This window comes from Ipomoea nil, unplaced genomic scaffold (genome assembly GCF_001879475.1).
Source record: "Ipomoea nil cultivar Tokyo-kokei standard unplaced genomic scaffold, Asagao_1.1 scaffold3087, whole genome shotgun sequence".
Lineage (NCBI taxonomy): Eukaryota > Viridiplantae > Streptophyta > Magnoliopsida > Solanales > Convolvulaceae > Ipomoea > Ipomoea nil.
Genome location: NW_017619515.1, coordinates 813792 through 837273, shown reverse-complemented (window position 1 = coordinate 837273; position 23482 = coordinate 813792). Strand labels below are relative to the sequence as shown.

Genomic DNA, 23482 nt, shown 5'->3' with positions numbered 1-23482 from the left:
ACAGTATTTTTCTTAACAAAAATTTTGAAAACCCAAAAGTTGGACCCTACATTGTTCAAGTAATTCAACATGCAGAACATCAATGTAAAAGTCACCCCCACCACCAAGAACACAACATTGTAGTCTCAAGATTGTGGGCAATGACATAAGATTAAGTCATGACAGTCTCAGTGTGAGAGTTTCACCCTCTTGTGGATGTGACTCCTTGTGGGCACCATGCATTGGTCCTCCAACTTAATAGACCTGTAATTTTTCTCTGTACAATCATGTCGGACTAGGATATGAAGTCCTTGGGGCAAAAGATTTTGTTCTTTTATGGGCAAGGTTGCATAAAACAACCCAAAATGGGTTGGGTATCAAGATGTAGGAAAATTATTCTGTGGACCCGGGTCCAAAAATACACAATTTATATACTGAATGTTCACAATTTACATATTGAATTGTGAACATTCAGTATGTAAATTGTGTATTTTGACCCGGGTTTATAGCATAACTGTCGCAAAACGTACTGGCGAAGCTCATCGCATAACTGTTGCAAAACATATTGGCCAAACCCATCACATAAAATCTTATAATGCATTTTATCTTTCCTTTATACACATAATTAATATTTATCAAATGCACACTCTCAACTAGTTACTACAATTTTTATCTGTCCGGTCACAAAAAAGATAACATAAAACAACAAAAGATGCAATTTTTTTATTTTTTATTTTTTTAGAATAAGATGCAAACTTTTTTACTTTCTCAAGTTCTGCAATGTGTCATGTGTGCAGGACAAAAGATTTGGATTTTTGTGTACAATAATTTACATGCCAACAAAATAAGGTAAATTTGGCAGTGTCCCCTGACAGACAAGGTGATGCACAGGTTGGTGAATCGTGAATGCACCAATATTCTTAAATTCTGAAACGTACATGCATCATCACATGAATATCATCGACAGGACATTATATTGTGTTGTCACACAAATTACCTCAACATGAGGAGTATATTACAATCTTTTATTTATCACAGAAAAATTCTGAAAGTATGCTCTGAGTGAAGCTTACATTGCGATTCCAGTAAGCAAAAAATTACAAACGAATTAAATTTGTCGAAATTATTCATAGCTGATCGACTCAAATCGAGAATATCATAGGCAGTACTTATACAGAATTAAACTTAAAACATTGTAGTTAGTATATTACAATCTAGACATTTGTATACATCAATCTAAGTTAATAGATTTGCTTCACCAGCTACTGCAGGATGTATGGTTCGATTACAGGGCATTAATGTATAATAAGTACTTTGGGAAGTTCTAAATCATCGAGTCAAATCCTATTATTTACCATTTTTTTTTACTAAGACTCCGAGGCGGGGGAGAGGTGGGGGCTTGGAATATGTTTTGGGAAATAATTAGTTATCCGGACAATGAAAGTGAGAGAACAGAAGGGAGGGAGAGAGATGCAAATAAAACAAACAAATAAAAAAGGACTTCCGTGAGGCCCTGATGACCACAACAGGGAGATAGCACAAGTTGAGAGATGAGAACAGACAGACAGACAGTTGCTGGACTCAACCTATTCTGTGTTGTGGACTGTAGTACATTATAGAATTATTTTTTAAATCTTAAGTACCTTACTCATTTGTACGGTAGGGATTTCTCCTCCCCATTTACACCCGTAACCGTCCTCGACGGAATAGTGAAGGAGTAAATCAGGCTGACTCAACAATTCATTAGGTGAGACAACCTGTGCTTGGTTGGTGTCCACAATTAGGAGCATTTAATGGAAAAGGAAATTTGTCCTTATCTATGTTGTCCCACATTGGTTTGGCATCCTCTTGTTTCCTCCCTTAAATACTTCAACCCTTTAAAAGAAGGCTTGAAGTGTTATGGAGAGGGAACAAGGAGAAACCATGTGTGCATTGTTGCTACCCACCCAACATGTGGCGAGGTCAATGTTTTGCTCCCAGTATTATTTTTCCACTCAGCGCGCCTTGTCCGCACAACAGATTGCATGTGTGCTCAAGAGTTGGTCTTCCCCTGATTTTTCATCCCCACTCAGCGCCTTGTCCGCACAACAGATTGCATGTGTGCTCAAGAGTTGGTCTTCCCCTGATTTTTCGTCCGTACTCAGCGCCTTGTCCGCACAACAGATTGCATGTGTGCTCAAGAGTTGGTCTTCCCCTGATTTTTCATCCGTACTCAGCACCTTGTTCGCACAACAGATTGCATGTGTGCTCAAGAGTTGGTCTTCCCCTGATTTTTCGCCCGTTTCCTGCGGCTGGTGGGGGTGGGCGGTTATATACACAACATATAAACCGCCCTCACCTCCATTCCTGAACACAGATCATAATCGTAACACTGCGTTCATACTGCCTTTCGAAACACCCCAGTACCCTGAGCTTTGCAGGTTTCATTCTGCAGTCCTGTGCTACCCGTCGAGAGCATGCAATTCAATCCCTGGTCGTAAATGCCTTTAAGGTAGTGTTTGTAACACGACACAGAACTTCCCTCACCTTCACTGTGTTCATATAAACCCTTTGCTCCCAGTATTATTTTTCCACTCAGCGCCTTGTCCGCACAACAGATTGCATGTGTGCTCAAGAGTTGGTCTTCCCCTGATTTTTCGTCCCCACTCAGCGCCTTGTCCGCACAACAGATTGCATGTGTGCTCAAGAGTTGGTCTTCCCCTGATTTTTCGTCCGTACTCAGCGCCTTATCCGCACAACAGATTGCATGTGTGCTCAAGAGTTGGTCTTCCCCTGATTTTTCATCCGTACTCAGCACCTTGTTCGCACAACAGATTGCATGTGTGCTCAAGAGTTGGTCTTCCCCTGATTTTTCGCCCGTTTCCTGCGGCTGGTGGGGGTGGGCGGTTATATACACAACATATAAACCACCCTCACCTCCATTCCTGAACACAGATCATAATCGTAACACTGCGTTCATACTGCCTTTCGAAACACCCCAGTACCCTGAGCTTTGCAGGTTTCATTCTGCAGTCCTGTGCTACCCGTCGAGAGCATGCAATTCAATCCCTGGTTGTAAATGCCTTTAAGGTGGTGTTTGTAACACGACACAGAACTTCCCTCACCTTCACTGTGTTCATATAAACCCAGCCATATTAATAGTGAAAGCCACGACATTGCTGCCCAGCTTCATATTTTGATACAGTGCAGTTTGCACAACGGAGCCCACCATACTGGGTGTAATCCCACACTATGACTATCAAGATTCTGTGTCATTGCCCACAATTTACAACCCTGGAATCAACTGAGTTGTCTATGTATGAATTTCTCCTTCCTTATTGTCATCTCGGCAAATTATACTATAGACCATGATAAATGTTTATTTTTGATGTACTAAAAGTTTATTTTTTAGTACTAACTAAAAAATGAACATATAATACACTAAAAATGTATATAGTGATAATACTTTATAATATGGACCATGATTCACACTATATAGGGTTGTTATACAATGGACCATGGAAGTTAAATGGAATTGTAGTAGAATTAAAATGATACTTTAGTGTTGCTAAAATGAAACTAGTGTGTGAAAAATGAAACTAAAAAATAGAACTCATTTAACAACATAATTGTCAAATGAAATTGTAGTATAATTAAAATGATATTTTAATGTTGCTAAAATGAAACTAGTGTGTGGAAAGTGAAACTAAAATCCAGAGCCATACAATAACATATATTGTCAAATGAACATGGAGTGTAATTAAAATAATATTTTAATATTATTAGAATTAAACTAGTGTGTGAAAAATGAAACTACAAAATAGAGCTCATACAATAATGTATATTATCAAAATAGAGCTCATACTTTGGTATTACTATAACAAAACTAGTATGTACAAAAAATGAAACTGAAAGTTAAAACAATATTGTCAAATGAAACTAAAATGTAATTAGAATGTTGCTTACTTCATGAATCATACTACTACATGGATCATGGTCCATGGTAGAATTTGCCACAATAATTGTTGTGACTTGTGATCCCCACAACATGAAAAACAAAAAGCTTTAGGCTGGTTGGGCCAACAATGGATTCCTTAGGGCCCGTTAGGTCACTGTCGATCCAGCAACAGCCCATTCATTTGCCGGAAATCAGAATGCTGTTTTTTTTTTGTTGTATTAGGTGTCGTATCACGGTATCAGTCCATGTTGTATCTTGTGGCGAATTATGCCGGGACCCGTGTCCACAATGAATTGTGGACACGGGCCCAAAACGACGTCGTTTTTCAAAAAAAAACGCGTTATTTAGTTAAAAAAAAAATAAAAAATCGTGCGCGTTTTGCCGTTAACAGCGTTATTTTTTTTGGATTATGAATGTACAGTTATGCCGTTATAAATGTACAGTTATGCCGTTATGAATGTACAGTTATGCAATTATGAAATTATAAACACAGAGCTCTAACATTATGAACTTACAATTATGAACATATAGTGATAAAATTATGACCATGGAGCTTTAAAATTGTGAATATAGAGCTTTGAAGATTATGAATGTACAGTTATGGAGTTATGAATGTACAGTTATAGAGTTATGAATCTACAGTTATGGAGTTATGAATCTACAGTTATGAGATTATGAATCTACAGTTATGGAATTATGAATGTACAGTTATTGATCGAATTATGAACAAAGAGCTCTTACATTATGAACTTACAATTATGAACATATAGTGATAAAATTATGAACATAGAGCTCTAAAATTGTGAACATAGAGCTTTGAAAATTATGATTGTACAATTATGGAGTTATGAATGTACAGTTATGGAGTTATGAATGTACAGTTATAGAGTTATGAACGTACAATTATGGAGTTATGAATGTACAGTTATTAACATATAGTAATAAAATTATGAACATATACTCATATAACGAAGCGGTCTGAAATTAAAAAAAAAAAAAAAAAAAAAAAAAAAAAAAAAAAAGAGATAACCGTGCCTAACGGCGCTGTTACCCGTGTCCAACATGCATGCTAGACACGTGTCCAACGCATAACGATTGGTATCTTGTTTCCCCAAGTCCACCTTACCTTGATACAGGTTCATTTTGAGTGGATTATATAATTATTTTTAATAAATTAATACAAATTCATTTTTAATATATTATAAACTAAAATGAACATGTAGTACATAAAATTGTCAAAGCGTGGTGAGTCTTGAAAATTAAAGCTCACCCCACCCTTATTGTCATGGCAATTTATGTGAACTGTGAAGTGGTAAAGTGAACATTAGTGAGACTATACTATTTCCTTACCATATTGTTCAACAAAAAGACACTCCAATTCTAAAACACAAGAGAACAACTTTACTAGAATACAACAATAACATAGCCATCTGCTCAGGTATAGTTGTCAAATGTAATGCAGAAGTAATTTACTCACAGCACTGATGTGTTTTCTTGAAGGGATTTCAGTGCTTCACTAAACGCATGCAATGCAGGACAAATGGCGGGTGAAATTAACATCTAAGGCTCCGATTCAATGCATTCATATGGGAATTCCGCTTTCCTGCTTAAAATTTCACCCAAATCTTGAATTCCCACTTAAGACTCTTTCCTTCATCCTCTTCTGTTGGCTTATTTGAGTTTACCTTTTTTTCCTTGTAGCCCTGCTAAACATGTCTTTGATGTTTTGCGAGTTTGTCTCCACTTTGGCCTTCTTAGTTTGCCTTCTCGTTCCAGTAGTTTTACAATCAATTTCACCCTTTCCCTGATAGAGAGAGAGAGAGAGAGAGAGAGAGAGAGAGGTGTCACAAACAGCCCAGTGGAGGTAAAACAAATACGCAATTAACCAATTAGGCCATAAAGGAGTTCACATCCATCAGTTTCTTTTTTTTTTTCCTCTCTCAATTCTCCCCTTGCGTATATGTTCTATTAGAACACAATTACAAATAAACTACTGATCTTGCAGTTCATTTAATAATAATAGTAAAAGAAAGACACATCCTTTTCCACATTAGATGTTTTAAACTGTGGATTTTTTTTACCTGGTCATAAAGATTTACTTCTGGTGATGGAAAGCATTCAAGATCCAATGCTTTTGTTTCCTTTCTCAAGTCGATCCTGCAAATGTGATCAGATTTATTGAATATTCATTTGAAAAAGCGCATTAACCATTTCTTGTACACAGATTTTATTTCATGCAAATGGACTGAAACAAAGGTGGAAGGAAATTTCCACAATAGATTTTAAGCAAAGAAATGGGATACCTTAATTTACTGCAAAGGAGTTTCAACCAAGGATCTTCCTTCAAGTATTCTCCAACAATTGAAACCGTATCGGTCACTGAGCCCAACAAATTATGTGAACTAGGGTCAGATTAGCCTTAACCTTGGAGAAACTGGATAAGTATGTCCAACACATATTTGATTGCATTAATATTATACTCTGTAATAAACAACCAACAACGTTCAACACAAGAAGTAAAGATGCCATTCATATGGATAGGAAACTAGCACAAGAGGTTTCATAAAGGAAAAAGATTACGTCAACTTCCTTAGGCATTAGCAATGAAGTTACATTTGCCTCTATCCGTCTCCAGTTCTCCACATGCAATAATACATTGGAGAGTTTGTTCTAATAAAAGCTAAAACTAGTAAAATGTCCATGACTTATAACAAAAATAAGAGCATCGGATTTCTCTCCCATCATATGAAAAATTGGGCATTTAAGTTCTGAATCATATTTTCCCCTTTTCCTTTTTTCTTAGAATTTTGAAGGTGAGCATTTCTCATCTACCTTTATTTTATTTCCTATGATCCTATCATTATGTTTCTACACAAATCCACAATTAAAAAGGGAATCTAACATCCTAATCTGTGATATCTTCCATTATCTGTTTCTCTTCACTAAACACAGCATACAGTATATGAATATCGGAACTATAAATAATTAAATATATCCCCACAAGTGCCACAACTCCTCAGCTGATGAGATAATGAAGGAAAAGGGGTTGGATATCCTGGGCTATCCAGACCTTCAAATCAAACTATATGCCCAAGACAAAATATGAAGCATTAATGGCACCATTGAAGTATAAAATCCTTCAAATTGTCTAAGAGTCACACAAACTCATTAGGGAAGATAGAGCTCATTCACATGCACTAACAACAAAATAGGAGGTGCTAATTGATTTATCATTAGAACCATACATGTATCTTTCTTATCCCGAGCAGCAAAGTTCTTATCCAATGTCACCAGAGTCTTCCTCAATTCTTCTACCTACAAATTGGTCGGAACCAGAACAGAGAGATGAACTTGTAAGTTTTCCGAGAAGATTTTGAGAGATGGTCTCCTACTGAGTACTGACTATCGTTTTAGAGTGATCAAAGTATCTCTGTCTTTGACAATTAAAGTAAAAATGATATAATTACAGACATACATTTCAGAAGACGCACCTTAAAGCACAGCCATCTAATAACCTTTTCATCATTAAGTCTAAAGAACTTTGTTGATCCCATTTCTGCGTATAATATGAACATTAGCAAAGAAAAAATTAATCAGTACTATTCAGCAATTAGTTCTCAACTAAAATCTTGACAGCACAAGCATTAACATGAACTTCGTGATGTATATAACCAATATCAATAGTGTATAGTCAGAAAAATCAAAGATTATGGGCTTCTAGAGGAATAATCAAGGATAATTTTGAGGAATAATAGCAGATTCAGGTTACCTTTAAAATCACAAACCACTTGCATGGATTTCTCTGCAATGGATGAAAGATACTGATACCCAGGATAACCACTGACATAAATTATTTCATCCAACTGCCTAAACATTCCTGGATCATCTTTTTTCTGCATTAACAAGACAATGATAATTAATAAGCAAATAAATGTATAAAGAGTTTCTGTTTCTTCAGAAAATTTTACATTTTCCAAGGATCACCCATAGACCAGGAGAAGATTACAAAACAAAAAGCAATAGGCATTTGCCAAGTGTCTAAAGTATTAAGAAATCAATTTGGACTTGCTTATGTACAATTAATAAGCACAGAAATTCATTGCATCATATCTACAAAACAAATATGGAAAATGAACAGATGAATTTGGGTTTGCTTATGTACAATTTAAAAAATAAAGAACTAAGTAGAAGTTTTTGCAGTCAATCAGAAGTGCTCCATACCTTCATTCGTGCTTCCTCAAAAACAGGCAACAAAACAAAAACAGGATCAACTGGTGTAGCAGTATATAAGCGCCCATCTATATTTGAAAACAAATTATATTTCAGTATGTTAGTAAAGAATGCTTTGGAAATCGCATAGTTTCATCCTAAACTGCTTGTATGCAACAACAGACCAAGATCAATTGATTCTTTACCTTCACACACGTAATCCCCAAGGAACCAAGACCCATAAGAGTGCTTGAACCAATGAACTTCTTGAAGAGTTCCATCAACAAGAAGATAACAAGCTTTGTCTCCTGTTTTTAGAAGTTATTAACATTACAAAAGATAGTACAAGGTCTACAAATTATATATAACTGCAGTGTGAAAGCTAGAGTGGCATAGCCTGTACAGAAGAAAAGGTCAATATAAAAAGGGATAATAAAAAGAAACAAAAGATTATTTCAAAAATTTATTTTTGGTTGTTTACTTCATGATCTCTATTTTTCATTTATCCAATTTTTCAATTCCCCAGTTTTCCATTTCTCTAGAAAAAAAGGGGTTTAAAATGTTGTTGCACGGATTGAAGTGTGGATCTACTGTATATCCGTGTCTTTCTCCATTTCTCCAAATTTGAAGAATTAGTTAAAAGGATTCTCCAAATTTTAGCAAAATGGAGAACAATTCTCCATTTTTCAAATTGGAAAAATGGTTTTAGTAAAAAAGTTTCATATTTTAGTTTTCCATTTCTCCATTTTTATTTTTTTTTGGAAAAAATGACTTATTTCTCCGGTTACTAAAGGCAATTAATGGAAAACAGGTAAAACCAAACTTTACTAAGAAACAGACCAAAAGGAAAACAATGAGACAATACCAGATTTTGGATGCCGAAGAGATAAAAGCTCCCCCATGCCATTCCCAGTTGCAGGAGGATCTCCAATTATGAGATTGGAAACTTAGTGAGTATTCATTATTCAAACTGACAATTAAACAAAACAAATAAGTAAATAACTACAACCATGCGATGCTACCTGGCGCAATAAGAACACGCGTTTCGTCAACACCTTCCCACCAAGCCATGATACCTATCTTCTTCACTGAACCACAACCACAGAGAGAAAGAACCAGATGAATAAACAAACAAATAAATAAATAAATTTGAACGTCATTTCGCTCTCCGGTTGCATTCACACAGAATCAATCAATCAATTATGAATCAACCAAGCATATGTACAAATGAGAGGAAGAAATGCAAAAACACTCGAAAAATCGTGTTCAAAGAGCATTAAAAGGACGGCACAAATTAGATGTATAGGTTGATAAAACGGCGCTTGAGAATAACAGAAGTGATGAGAGACTGAGAAAAAATTCGAAATGGAACCTGTGGCTTTCGGATTTTTGCAGTTCCGGCGGCGTCTCCTCCGGTGACCTTTACTCTATTTCAAGTGTAGTGGCGGGAGTTATACCCGGCATAGGTTAAATACTCTAAAACGTTTGCAATTGTGCCCTTTATTTTTGCTCAAATTCCAAACGGGGCCATTATTCTCCCTGTTTTAATTTTTTTCATGCACATTTTATGTCATTATGTTTATTTACTCACAAAAGGCAAAAACTCTAGCAATTTTTTATACATAGACGGTCAAAACTCAATCTTACGTCCTTATCCGTAATTTATTATTCAAAAACCAATTAAACTATCCGTGCAAACACTCATTAGGTTTATTATTTATTAATCAAATTTACTATTTTTTTTTATTTTTTATATTTAATAATATTTTTAATGTAATTTTTAAAAATATAAATATAAATTTTATATAATAATATTAAACTTAATACTACGAAAATAATTTCAGCCAGATTTTGTTAAATAAACAAGACACATAAATATAAAAATTTCTCTAAAATTCATAAAAATATCATAAACTAAAAATAGCAAAGATGAGTATATTTGATAATTTATTCCCTCCCTTATTATTTTTACGGAGTGGTATTTTGCATGCTTTGTTACAATTTGCATGGAAGTAACTTTATTTTTATATAGGAAAAATTATATTTTTCGTCTCTAGTTATAGGATAATTGTATAATTCAACTCTAAATGTTGGTCATACTCACTTTTCATTCTTAAATTATTATTGACGTTGCACTTTTTGTCTATTTACTATTATAAAATATTAGGGACAAAATTTTCAATTTTAGTATAAATCATAGACAAAAAGTAAGCATAAAAAAATAAAAAGTACAACGCAGTGAGCATGACCAACATTAAAGGACAAATTTAACAAGTACCATATAACTTAGAAACAAAAAGTACAATTTTTCCTTTTATATATTGTTGATTACATTATTATGATGTTGATTATATAGGTCACTTGACCCGTCCTTTCGGGGTCATTTTATATCTTTGACATTGTCAAAGTACAACATACAACCCCGGAAAAAAAAAAATTGAGTACTAGACTAGTATAATTTTTTTAGGTGTACTCAAGATTAACACAACGACTAATTCCCTTACTGAATTGTAAGCATGTCTTTTGAGTGGGACAGATGCTCTGGAGATTTAAGACTGCACCATACCCAAAGCTAATGATCGAACCCTTAATTTTTGGTTAAGGATGGATGAGTCCCTTCCACTCAACAAGACTCCACATTACTAGGCTGGTTAAAAATTCACTATATAGCATATGAGGAAGGCAAAATTAATTCATTGCATAAAATGCAAGCTAGCAAGTCACATATAGTCCATAATTTTTAGTCCAAAAAAAATAAAAATGATTAGTAGTAGTGATGGTAACAATTCTGCATTCATCACTGTAACCTAAAAATCTCTTTCCCTCCTGAAGCTATCTGCAGGAAGCTGGAGTAGCTCCCTTATCCCTTCGCAAACCTGCATATATACAAACCAACAATATTGTTTTTAGCAGATGGGCATTGTGCTTTCAAAAGAAAATGAGTAAGTCTTGTGTGAGATCGTCTCATGCAATACTCTTTTAGTTAAAATATAATATTTTTCTATGGACTCATAAAAAGCATTACGTTTTAACTAAAAAGTATTACACATCTTATGTGAGATGGTCTTATACAAAGGTTACTCGAAGAAAATATCGTTAGTAAGCGTTGAATGGATATTTGCAATTGTAACATCTCATGCTAAATTACAAGACTAGGTGATTAGCAGTAGATATATATTGTCGACGAGTACCAAGAATGATGTCATTATTTATCTACAAATCACGTATTTGATCGCAAAGCAAAACTATACATACCATTTTGATCTGTGCCTTAATTGACGCAATTAGGCGAGTATATTCTTCTATTTGCCTGGATCCAAAAACCCAAATCTTTTAGAAAAGGTGAGGCTATTATGTAAACAATCTGATTATTTTCGTTGCACTATAGATTCAGAAAATGTAGTATTACTGTAGATAGATTAGGAGTTTACCCAGCCAGTTTCTTCTCCCTCGCTGAAATGTAATTTAGAGCTTCAGACCAAGTGAACTCCACGTGGAAGCCAAGTCCAACATCCACAATTATGTGCCTTGTATCTGGGCTGTTGAATGCACAAAGAACCAATTAAAATCGGAAGAAAAGCAGCATACTTCATATGTTTGAGACATGAAAATAGTGAAGGACGATAATGTAAACATAACATAAGAGCTATGAACATGTAAAAATGATAGAGAAGACTTACACTTCAGCTTGCATGTAAACTTCTGAACCCAGATTGACTAGTGACCTCAGACTTGTCACACTATTCTTCTCCAAGTTTTCTATGTTTCTTCTCAAATCTGAGCTAAAAGAAAGGAAAGTTGAGTCAAGGATACTCAAAAGGATCATATTCATGCTAAACAGACAAGCCTAGCGAGCAAGGTGTCAATATCATGAAAAATCTATATAGCCTCACTGGTTTTCAGAGATCTAAGGTTTAGACATTAGACTACATTAGACTAAGCATTCAGGGAATGAGCACTTCGCCAGTAGATTAAACCCAACTAGATGAGAACAAATTACAAAAAGTGGAGGCTGACTTGACAACATAATTTAAATTCAAGCAAAAATGTAAGGATACAAAATCTTTTGCTGCTCGAAGACCTTATCCCTGCATAATTACATGTATAAATGGAAAGAAAACCAGTTAGGGCTGCTTCTAAAAAAAAGGTCAATAATTCTTCAATAATTTTCTACATATATACATTAATTAACCATTCAGAGCTATACGCTAGATTGTTCAAAGATCTCCAGTTCATGTTAATCACAGCTTTATTTTTACAGAAGTTACTGTGCCACCCTTCCTATATACTCCATAACCAATATGCTGGGATTGACAAATTAAGAGATCATTCAATGACCTAAATTGATTAAGTGTTATGAGAAATTGAGAATACACAATAGAACTAGAGGAAGATAAGAAGAATGATATATTTGTTACATACCTTTCAGCAATAGCATGAACAAGATCTGGTTTCAAACGGTTATCCACAAACTCCTCATATCTTCGTACTTTCTCTTGTTTATTAATTGCATCCATTTCAGCCCTCTAACAGTGAAAACACAAAACAACAAGAATCAATTCAACCAACCAGCAACAAAATAAGACACAGAGTGTACAGCTTAATAACTTTTATTATGTACCAAGCCAGAGAAGGATCCATTATTGCATTAAATAACAGTGAAGACTAGTGGAGTGACCCAAAGAAAAAATTCCGTTACAAAGCTTTGAACAATTGAGAAGAACTAAAATCCAATGTTCCCATCTCAATAGTAAAAACAACAGAAAGAGTTGAAGCAACTTTACTTCAACTTCAAGTTATTGCTTGGCTGATCTCTGTGAAAATATCAGGTTTATGGAACAAACAAAGAAGCCAAATTAGCCTAGAATACGCACAACTACTTAATACAAACACCATCAAGGCCATAGCTAAACTACTTAATAGGAATTTTGCATTGGAACTATTAATTTACTCGTCCATCTGAATTGATTTAGGCATCATCTATCTCTTATTTTATGCAGGCACTGCATCAGCAACAGATATATGAAAAAGCAGAAGCATTTGCTGGGATAGCCTATTCCCAAGAGAAGTTGCTCAAGAAGCTGAAGGAGTACAAAGGGGATAACTTGGACATTATAAATGAGGCAATTGCTTTTGTCGGTGAAACTGTGGAAGAAAGTAATGATCTCTTGCTCCCTCCATATCCAACCCAACCTTACTCCCTAGTTACCACACGCGCATCGCGCGATTTGACCAATGCCCAATGTGTTTTCTTAAATTAGTGTTTCAGAATTGTTCAAAGTATTCATATAATAGAGAGATCAAATATGCTAAAATCTGCAATACTACAAATTTTGCAGTTCAAATCATAGTAGGGCAGTGTGGATGTGAAACTTCAATTGTAGAAATAGTGAAACACATATTAAAAAGCAAACTACTTCATACATGCACATATATTTAATAGCTAAAACTACTATTCCTGATATGCAATGTATGAAATTGTCCACATAGTAAGCACTTTGGTGTTTTATTTAAAGGCAACATATACATACAAAAACTTAACCCCACTTTCTTATATACTTATATATAAGCTGCAGAAATGTTTTCTGAGCAATTTCTGCTGCAAAAAATTATGTTTTTCAACACATTTAGGAATAAAATACCAAAAGCTAACACATAGAAGTGTTTTCTGAGCAATTTCTGCTGCAGAAATGTTTTGTGAGCGATTTGCTCTAATATACATGTTTGTTCATAAAACTGAACTCCTCATCCCATCTTGGATCCCTACTTTTCTTCAGTTGCCTCATAGCCATTTAACTATTTAAGCATAATTGACTACAATAATGCCCGAATAGGATGTAAAAATATGCCCCAACAATTTCAGCAATCAAACTAAATAAATCAAAGAAAAGAACAAAGCCTAAATGATTTCAAGGGTGGTGCTAGTGCAGCATGTAATGGAAAAAAGGGGATTAACAGAACAGGGATAAATAATGTAAAAACCCAAGCAAGGAAATCCTCATAATCAAATTTGCAAAGAAATAAATTAAAATCAAAATTTTAAAAAGGAAAAAAAAACTACATCCTCTATCTATTCCTTCTGCCACACAAGGTTAGCTGTTCCAATTGAACTAAGTAAACCATATAAAACCTAATGGGGGAAATTTACCAGTACAAGAAGGCCGGAGGAGGTTTTGGGGCTAGAAATTTGAAGCCTCGGCTCGTTGAAAGATCCTGTTCAGATGAGGGTAAACTAGCAATCAATTCTGCTGATTCGACGATGGAATGCCGGGATGCCGACACAAGGTTACCTGCTCGATTCCACAAGGTTGCCGGGAGGTTTTGCGGCGTAGCTTGTTACCTACTCGATTCCACTAACAGCTGCTATTCACTTGATGGTTCCATCAAAAAACTTAAACGGAAAATATAAGATGACTGAATATATGGATATTTAAGAGAAAATAATAATAAAGGGTAAGATAAGAAAATATTAAATCAAAAATAATATGAATCATTCCTAAATAATTACACTAATGTTTTTTTAGTTGTTATGAGTCTAATATTTTTGGTTTTTATTAAGTTTGTAGGTATATATCTTTTTTCTCTTTTCATATAATGCTCCATGTCAGCTTGCAATCCATATCCATCCTCTTTTAAAGATAAATCCAGTCTTAGTCTAGCTCGAATGCTCAATAAGTCCAATCTAGTAAAATATTCGGAAGCTAGAGAAGAGTAGAGAATGGTCCTATTAACTGTTCAGATTTGAAAGTCTAAATATGAAAATGTGTGTATTTTATATCTAATTAAAAAAATGTTAAATAACATTCTTTATATCTCATTGTGTATGTTTTGTTTACTATTCATTAGTAAAATCAATTATCTTTTATCAATTATTTAGTATTTTTAAAATTATTTTTAAATTTGATTTAATTGTGTTTAATACTTCATAATACTTTTAATGTAGTTTCTAAATATATAAATTTTGTATATTAATACTAAATATAACATTATAAAAAATTATATTAAAAATAACTTCATTCAAGCATTATTAATTGAAACACACACGTAAAATGGGACGCATAAAGTATTTAATACTCACGCATAAAGCCACCGTAGTTACACAATACTTTATTTTAAGAAAAAACATTGAAAATTTATTAATTCACATAAAAAAAAATAATAATAAAGTCACTTCATGCATACCATGTCTCTTTTAGTTAAGGCTTCATTGGCAAGTAAATAGGATGCCCTATGTAGTTGTTTTGCAAACAAAAAGATACTCCGTAATATTTTCTTTAATATTATTTATAATAAGATCAAATAAAGAAGTATGAATAATTATAAAGTTCTTATAAATTTTGCAACACATTCACTTTTACTTAGATTTTATCTACCTCTAGATTCTTCGCCTATTTGAGAACTTATCGCCAACTTTCACCATTGTACCATTACTCCGTTGCACTTAAAGCACTCATAATTAGTCTCTTAAACACTATTTTAGAACATCCACACTAGTCTCAGATTTTTTGAAGTTTTTGTCATTCCATGTAGGAAAGAGAGGGAGGAGGAAAGAGGAAGCAGAGAAAAAAAAATGTTAACAGTCTTCAGGGAGAAAAAAAAAAAATAATAAGCCATCATTTACGTGCCAGCTAGGCGCAGCAGATGCGCGAAACGCGCACCTGCCATGTTATCTTCATATCAATGATGTTTGTAGGGGGGCCCACAAAAATACATAAATTACAGGAGTTAAAAATTTCAAAAAAAAAAAAAATCACTTCTCACACTAATCCAAAAAATATATGTTGGTTTTTTATTCTCAAAATTTGAGTAAAAATCACTGATGTGGTTACTCTTAATAATATTTAACAGTCGTGAACAACTACATATTATTTGACCCTTTAAATGGCTGAATATCGTACTTATAGATTGATTTTATAGGTGTGCGTGATTTTTTTTTACTTGATATCTCGATTGATAATAGAATAATAAGAGTATTTTTTTAATTTATAATTTTAGTCTATTATTTTATGACGTGCCAAAATAAGAATTTTTATGCCAATGCGTCGTGATATGTTTTTTCATTTTCGTGTAAACATAATGTGCATGTGCATATTGTACTTGTACATGCAAGTTATACAGCAAAACATTATAAACTTTTAGACTATGTTACCACAATAATTGAAGATCACAAGTATTTTTATTTTATTTTTTTGAAAATTTCAATGTTGCCAAATTATATCTTGGACGTCATGAATCCACTCATGAAGAGTAAATTGAGTTTCGAAACTCAACACCAAATTATACATTTTTTTTTTTTTTTACAATCACAAGTATTTTCATTATCATTTAATAGTGATTTTTTTTTTAACAAGAAAGTTTACAGCCGCTACTCAAATATGTATATGAGTGAACGACTTTAGCAAACAAAAGATTACAAGAGTTAAATCAATGCCAGTAGGCATCTCTCATAAAAAATTAAATTTGAAACTGTTTGATTACCAAATCAATCATCCAACCAAATTAGTTGTGGTTGTCCCAGCAACGACTCTCTTTGATCATAACTGAACAACAAATTGCAAATATATTGATAGTGAAAATCTGTCTCCACTGTGGTCAAGCGACATAACTGTGAACCACCAAGCCACTTGCCCTGTTAGCTTCACCAAATGGACATCCATTTTGCAGAAATGCAAATCTGATATCTTCATCTCATCCAAAACAACTTTCAACAAATCAACATTGCATTCACAACTTTGCCAGAAATTCAAGCATAAGCAAGTGGAAAAACAGAGAACCAATGAACCATTTGTTTTGCCATTTGAAATCAGAAGAAGCAACTAAAAACCTGCAATACAAACACAGATTTTGTTTCTCTGAGAACAAAACGTTCTCGCCATATCTATCCTATCCATCAGACGAGACAAACAAAAGTTACAGATCTAACTCCGGGGAATCTATGTTTCTGTCAATGAAAACAAAAAAAAAAAAAAAAGTCTGTACTCTCAGTTCTTGAGCAAAGTTTTCGATAACATGGTTTCTGTTAACCCCTATGGAATGGCCAAGGCTTCAAGAACGGGTTGGCTCTCCTTGTTTGCTCGTTCCATTCTATACGATTTACAGCTGAAGTAGAAAACGGTACTCATCATGGAATCGAATAGCAGCACGAATGAGTACATTATCACCAAAAGCGGCCCCTCCCATGCCCTTGAAGATCCATCGCCATAGCTCAGAGCCTTCGATCTATGCTCGAACAGCCCCTCCACGAATGCCATCCCGATTGTTGATCCTAGAAATATAAGGAGCCCGACTTGAGTCTGCCCCTTGATGAGGGAGCTCGACCTAAGCAACGCCTGAGGCCCCGAGACCTCCTCCAACACCGAAATCACAACTGCAACACTACAAATAATAGTACAATTCGCCAAGATTATCGAGAAGATCATCCCCACTACCATTGCAGGGTACAAGATCAAGTCCGAAGGGAACCCCATGATCGAAAAAGTGGAGCACACGGCAACAAGGAGCACGAGGAACAGCGCGAGGCAACCAGAAATCAAACAGCACGCCCACAAGTAAGTCACCACCACCCGCTTCCAAATCTTGGTAATGATCACGAAAAACTTCAAAGGGCTGAACTTTCTCCGGGAATAAGTACAATCCACCGAGTAAACAATTGCAGCTTTCGAGAGCAGCAAGAAGACGACATACAGAGGGAAACACATTGCACTCGAAATCACCATCTCTGAGAACTTCTGAACAGACTGCCTAACAAAAGGCCTTAGGGAAAGTCCACTGGACTTTGCCACAAGCAAAAGCCTAATTGTGAGAATCTTCACCATGGATTGATCAACCAAGACATTGGACAAAGCCAAAGCAGACACTGGGCAAATCAACAAGGCAGCAATGGACAAGAACCCCATCAAATTGTACCTAAGAATCCACACCGTTTCTCTCAGAATTTCAACAGCATTCAAGGAGTGAAAATGGTGATCCAATGCTATTGACCCACTGTTGGTCACTTCCCATTCCAAATTCTGGAGATTTGAGTCCATGCCCTTTGGCTTTTCCCTTGCACCCGGGCTCGTTCTCGGGCTGAACCCCCCAGAAATCTCCATTCTTTTCATCAACCAATCAAACATAAATCAACACCTAACGGTCTGCTGAAACACCGTGATTTACCACCTATACAAATCCTGTTAGCCGGGATGTGCTATGAATTTTGCCTTTTTGTGGGTGAAAATTTGACAAAATAAGTCCTCTCAACTAATGGGTCGCTGAGTTAAGTAATTTACCTTCTTCAAAAATTCTATCAGGCCAATATGTAAGCAAAGAATTTCGCCTTTCGTGAGCAAGAAATACACGAAAAATGCCAGCTTTTGAGCTCAAGTGCTACACCACCATCCTCCCATCACTAAATTAAACGCACCCAGAACTCAAAAACTCACAACAGCAACAATTCAGATCAGCATTTCATCAAGCACACCCCAATCGTGACCCCTCCTCCTCAAGAACAAATCACACTGAAAACCCAATCCCCAGACAAAAGTGAACAAACAAAATGCGTGCGTATATGAAAGCGACCTGGATCCGGGAATGGGGGAAGAGTGATTCTCACGAAGTTTTAAACATCGGGCAAAGAATCAGAGGAAGCGTGCGAGCTGAATAGCGCCGGAGACGGCGGAAAACACGTGGGGCCGGAAGGTGAATCACGTGAACGGAGAGAAAACTGGGGAAGAACAATAGCACACTATCATGGCGAGGCTCGTAGAATCGAAGAAGATTTTCGGCGAGATTGAATATGGAAATCATTTACTATCACCCATCGCGTAACGCGTATACACGTAAAATATACTTGTGGAAACTTCTGCGCTTGCAATTATTATCCTACCTTAATCTTTGATTTAGTTTGAATGCATCTATTTAAGGATAATGCTTTGATTATTTCAAAAGACAACTATTTTGAATACAAGATATTCACATTATTTATTCAACTTCAATGCTAAATTTATACATTTTTTGAAAACCTAAATTTATACATTATGATTATTAGATTTCTTCATTATGATGGTTAGGTAAGGAATAATGTTATTTTCTCATTTTAATTTTACGATATCATGTTTATACTTTGATGTAACAATACAAAAATTGTGTAAGTCTTAAACTTGAATTGATTTGAGTTTTAAATCTTCAGGCCAGCTGTCCCACTCAAAAGAAGGCTCTACAACTCAGTGAGGAGATTATTTACCGTGTCCGACGGTGGAAACCCTGGGTATACAAAAAAATAATAATTTATGTATTAACATGAAATGATAGACTAAGCTAATTGTTAACAAATCTATACTTATTTATGATTGGTGATGAAAATTCGTAGTCATTATCCAGAGTATGTATTAGATAAATTTCGATCTTGTGACCCTAGTTGACAAAATATCACAATAAAGTAAACAAATTAACTTTCACATAGTTGTTCGACTCAAACTTAAGAAGGCCAATATACGATAATTATCATTTTCAACCCTAGTGTAACAATCCAAAGTCTATTAGCATGTGTAACAAATAGCATTTATTGTAACCAGTTTGATTGACATGAGTGACCAATATAACTAGCATATACATCACCCTAACCTTGGCAATTGTATTGCTATAATTATAACATCGAGAATGATATCCAACTATTTATTTACACTTCACATTATATTTTAAATATTATTTACATATTAAACACTAGCATTTCGGGTTAACTAAACTCATCAATTTACATTTATCTATATAGTTGCTACTAGGAGTACAAACAAATTAAGTCAAGTTCAAATCTAAACAAGCTCAAGTTCAAGCTTGAAATAGTTATGATGAATCAATTTTGGATTAAATCAAACTTAAAGTTTTAAATTCAAGTTCAACTCGTAAATTTGTGTAAGTCTTAAACTTGAATTGATTTGAGTTTAAGTTTGAACTGTTACTCTGTATATATCAAGCTTGGAACATTTATGATGATTCAACTCTAAGCTCGATCAAACTTAAAAGTTTAAATTCGAGTTTGACTTACAATTGTTTATAAGCCTTAACTTAATTTTGAACTGTTACTCCGTATATAACTTGTCATTGATATATAGCTCAGTAATATAAAAATTAAGTTTGATTATAGACTCAACAAATACTCGAATTCGAATCCTTAATGAAAAAGGGACTCAGCTTTGGAGCCCTTTTTAAATAATTTCAGTTGTTATATTATAGACTGCGGTGTATAATCGATTATGCACCGCGGCCCATATATGGCGCCGTTTCTTTAAGTAAAGAAACGGCCCGCCGTTAGAGTTAACGGAGTCCGTTTGTTTGGTGTATTAAAAACCAACTGACACTGCAGTATATCCAAACCGACACTGCAATTATATCAAAATGATACTATAGTTATAGTGAAATGAAACTGCAGTGTATATAAACTGAAACTGAATAACATTTCACATATTTGAGTGTATATTGTACAATGAAGCTGTAATTATATCAAAATGATCATGTAATTGTGTTTTAATAAAACTATAGTGTATATAAAATAAAATTAAATAACATTTTCACATATTTGAGTCTATAAAATATCGAATGAAACTATAGTTATATCGAAATGAAACTGTAGTTGTGTTCAACTGAAACTGCAGTGTATACAAAATGACACTGAATAACAGAGTTACTTTTTGTAAAAGGGTGCGAAACAGCGGAAATAAACACTGTTAATTTTCATTTAAAGACGCGCGGTGTATAATCGATTATGCACCGCGGTGCATAATATAATTTGCCAAATAATTTAGGAGCGTCTTGATTTGTTTACACCCAAGTTTACGTAGCATATGTTGCGCGCTCGCAGCGCCACGACGCTCCCCTATCCCCTGTTGTTGTTTGGACTATGGATTGTCTGGAGTCTGGACCGGGATAGATGGAGGGATGTGCGCCGTTTGGAGTTTTGGGATGGTTTTTACGTACGGGTTACGTTGTTTTATTTATTTTTGTTTTATTTTAATTGAGGACAGGTGCAGAATCCTTGGCCATACAAAATTTCAAAATCAAAATACTAACATTAACCTTTTTAACAGTTAAAGTACCTTTAAAAAAAAAAAAACTGATTACATGTGTTATATGTAAAACTCCCGTTGTGAGTATAACCAGTAACAAATTATAATGAGGTAAATTAGCTATTAACCGGCTCAAATCAATAAGGTTTTGAGACGAGCTTTGAGCTTTGTAGTTATTAAGTCAACTGTTTAATTAACTTGACTCGATTGTCTCATTAAAAAGAAAAAAAGGGTGACGAGAGAAAATGATCAAGCCAACTGTTTGTAATTTTTGAGTGACGAGAGAAACACACAACCATTACTTAGAGTAAACACCGACTTTGTTAACTTTTGGATTACGAAATAAACCCGTACCCACTATTTGGAATAAACTCCGACCTGTGACCCTAGTAATAAATGACCACAATGAGGTAAACAACCTAAGTTGTCCATCAATGACATATTCAAATAAAAAAGGTTAGTAAGTCGCTACACTGAAAGTCAAACTTAAAACTTATTGTTACTAAATTAACAGTTTGACATTTTGGTTTAAAAAAAAAAAAGTTTGACATTTTAGTTGGGTTGTCGTTTTCAATTTAAATAAATAGTTTTGTACTAAATTTATTACGAGTCATTTTCAAACCCGAGTCATATAGTTTTGTACTACATTTGTATACTTTCATTGGAAGTATTTCCCTTATAAGAATATGCATGCATGTGTGTCTATGTATGAAGTGGTTTAATTTTCTCGCCTAGTAGCTAGTATAATAATGTTAATAAGTTACTTTCATGCATGCCTGTCATAATAGGCAATAAATAAATAAATTATCTCTACGTACAATGCTTGATTAGTTTATTTTTATTTTTCATTTTTCTTTTTTCATAGATTTGAACATTTTAAAATTTTCATCAAAGCATTGCAAGGGGACTAGTAGCGTTGGTCGAGACGAAACTCGGTTAAATACCAACTCCTTAGACAGAGTAGCGTTGCAAGGGGACTAGTAGCAACAAGGCATTTAAGCCAGGGCCATAGAACTAGTATACCTCCCCAAGAAACTTCCCTAAGTCATGTATTCTCATATTTGAAGTAAAATTGTTTGGATGATCTATAATATGGTTATAAACCTGTGGATAAGGCCTTAAATTTGGGTAAACTAGAACATTGATTTACTTTATGTGCTTCATTGCTTTAGAAAGACACGAGCGGAGCAATAACCAAATGAGTAAACTAACATGCTTAATCTATCCTTAAAAAGGCACTAAATTCACCTAAAAGGCACTATAACATGCTTAATAGGCATATAATTCAGACCTAAAGGCACTAGATGCATACTTAAAGAACATGCTTTGCTAACATACGCATAATTATAACTCATGCTCCACAATTAAATTGCGATACTGAATACAATTTAAACTGAAATTCAATATTAAATTAAAATTCCAACAAATTGAGACAGAATAATTTGATCAAGAATTATAATTTAATATTAACTTTAGGTAAAAAAACCATATGAATAAAACCCTTAAGAAGAAGCTAAATATGATGAAGAGAAAAAAGAAAAAAAATTCCTGCAAGCCCAAAAAAATTTTAGGCCCAAATTTCTGGCAAGCCCAAAGCCAAAATTTTTTTTTTTTTTTTTTTTGGAGCCTAGGTCTGGCCGAATTGGGCCAGACCCGGCCCAAAAACCAAGTGTCATCATCTTCTTCATCTGCGTTGCCTGCTTACAGAAGAGGCGGAGCGGAAAAACAAAACAAACCAAAAAAAAACGGAGATGGAGAGGCCAGGAGCACCCGGCTCCACCACCACCTCCGGACCGCCACCGCGCCCTGCCGCCACGCCTCGCCCTGTCTCCGCCGCCGGCCACCACCGCGCCATTGAAGGAGGCAGTTGGTGGCGACACTATCGGGAGCAACCCAGTGCCGCCACCACCGCCGTCCTTGACAGGGTCGGCCAGCGCCACCAGAGGGGCGTGCCTTGCCGGCAAACGGAATCCGGCGAGCACTCCCCTGGCCGGCGACAGGGAAGAAACCAGCGAACAGGGAAAAAAAAAACGCAAAGCAGTTTACGGGAGAAAAAACTGGGAAATTTTTTTTTTTTTTTTTTTTAACTAAATGCGGAAAAAGAATACACAATTTTCCCAGCAGCCCAACACAATTGCACAGAGCATACATATTCTAAATTATACATGAAAATATAGCATATGTAAAAAAAACTGAATTGTGCAATTTAAACAAGGCTAGGCAGAGATAAAATTGGATCTGATACCAAATGTAAGCACATAATCCACGTTATAAACAGTAAATACGTGGCTAAGGAAAAGAGTTAGGATCACCAACC

At 34.9% G+C, this 23482-nt stretch overlaps 3 protein-coding genes across 7 annotated transcripts; all 3 read right to left on the bottom strand.

Annotated features, from left to right (window-relative positions):
* Window positions 1–5229: 5229 nt before the first annotated feature.
* Window positions 5230–9641, bottom strand: LOC109166308 (ribonuclease H2 subunit B). 3 transcript variants are annotated; one of them, XM_019315259.1, is made up of 11 exons: window positions 9498–9641; window positions 9148–9205; window positions 8991–9050; window positions 8332–8433; window positions 8138–8214; window positions 7686–7809; window positions 7408–7472; window positions 7162–7231; window positions 6220–6295; window positions 5998–6073; window positions 5230–5720 (listed from the first exon to the last, which is right to left on the bottom strand). In XM_019315259.1, exons 2-11 carry the CDS (start codon window positions 9194–9196, stop codon window positions 5598–5600), a joined length of 822 nt encoding a protein of 273 aa, XP_019170804.1. In that variant the 5' UTR covers window positions 9197–9205; window positions 9498–9641; the 3' UTR covers window positions 5230–5597. The 3 variants fall into 3 exon arrangements, with proteins under 3 accessions (XP_019170804.1, XP_019170803.1, XP_019170802.1); XM_019315258.1 differs by having other exon boundaries at window positions 9148–9201; XM_019315257.1 differs by having other exon boundaries at window positions 9148–9213; window positions 9498–9640.
* A 1156-nt stretch (window positions 9642–10797) lies between these two features.
* LOC109166309 (protein UXT homolog) lies at window positions 10798–14507 on the bottom strand. 3 transcript variants are annotated; one of them, XM_019315261.1, is made up of 8 exons: window positions 14416–14431; window positions 14274–14338; window positions 12548–12651; window positions 12184–12213; window positions 11806–11907; window positions 11557–11664; window positions 11381–11435; window positions 10798–11001 (listed from the first exon to the last, which is right to left on the bottom strand). In XM_019315261.1, the coding sequence occupies exons 3-8, from the start codon at window positions 12640–12642 to the stop codon at window positions 10933–10935; spliced, it is 459 nt and encodes a 152-aa protein (XP_019170806.1). In that variant the 5' UTR covers window positions 12643–12651; window positions 14274–14338; window positions 14416–14431; the 3' UTR covers window positions 10798–10932. The 3 variants fall into 3 exon arrangements, with proteins under 3 accessions (XP_019170806.1, XP_019170805.1, XP_019170807.1); XM_019315260.1 differs by lacking the exons at window positions 14274–14338; window positions 14416–14431 and adding an exon at window positions 12910–13001; XM_019315262.1 differs by lacking the exon at window positions 12184–12213 and having other exon boundaries at window positions 14274–14507.
* A 2376-nt stretch (window positions 14508–16883) lies between these two features.
* On the bottom strand, window positions 16884–18988 carry LOC109166305. The gene has a single exon (XM_019315255.1). The coding sequence runs from the start codon at window positions 18238–18240 to the stop codon at window positions 17152–17154; it is 1089 nt and encodes a 362-aa protein (XP_019170800.1). The 5' UTR covers window positions 18241–18988; the 3' UTR covers window positions 16884–17151.
* Between the last annotated feature and the right edge of the window lie 4494 nt (window positions 18989–23482).

Bases quoted from the DNA above. Each gene is read 5' to 3' on its own strand.
- LOC109166308 (XM_019315259.1), bottom strand. From the start codon at position 9,196: ATGGCTTGGTGGGAAGGTGTTGACGAAACGCGTGTTCTTATTGCGCCA. The intron at 9,051-9,147 runs GTAGCATCGCAT...TCATAATTGGAG, and splicing joins GCGTGTTCTTATTGCGCCAG to ATCCTCCTGCAACTGGGAAT. The intron at 7,232-7,407 runs GTGCGTCTTCTG...ACCAATTTGTAG, and splicing joins TTAGATGGCTGTGCTTTAAG to GTAGAAGAATTGAGGAAGAC.
- LOC109166309 (XM_019315261.1), bottom strand. From the start codon at position 12,642: ATGGATGCAATTAATAAACAAGAGAAAGTACGAAGATATGAGGAGTTT. The intron at 11,908-12,183 runs GTATCCTTACAT...CCTTTCTTTTAG, and splicing joins TTCGAGCAGCAAAAGATTTT to CTCAGATTTGAGAAGAAACA. The intron at 11,665-11,805 runs GTAAGTCTTCTC...TGCATTCAACAG, and splicing joins GTTTACATGCAAGCTGAAGT to CCCAGATACAAGGCACATAA.
- LOC109166305 (XM_019315255.1), bottom strand. From the start codon at position 18,240: ATGTTTGATTGGTTGATGAAAAGAATGGAGATTTCTGGGGGGTTCAGC.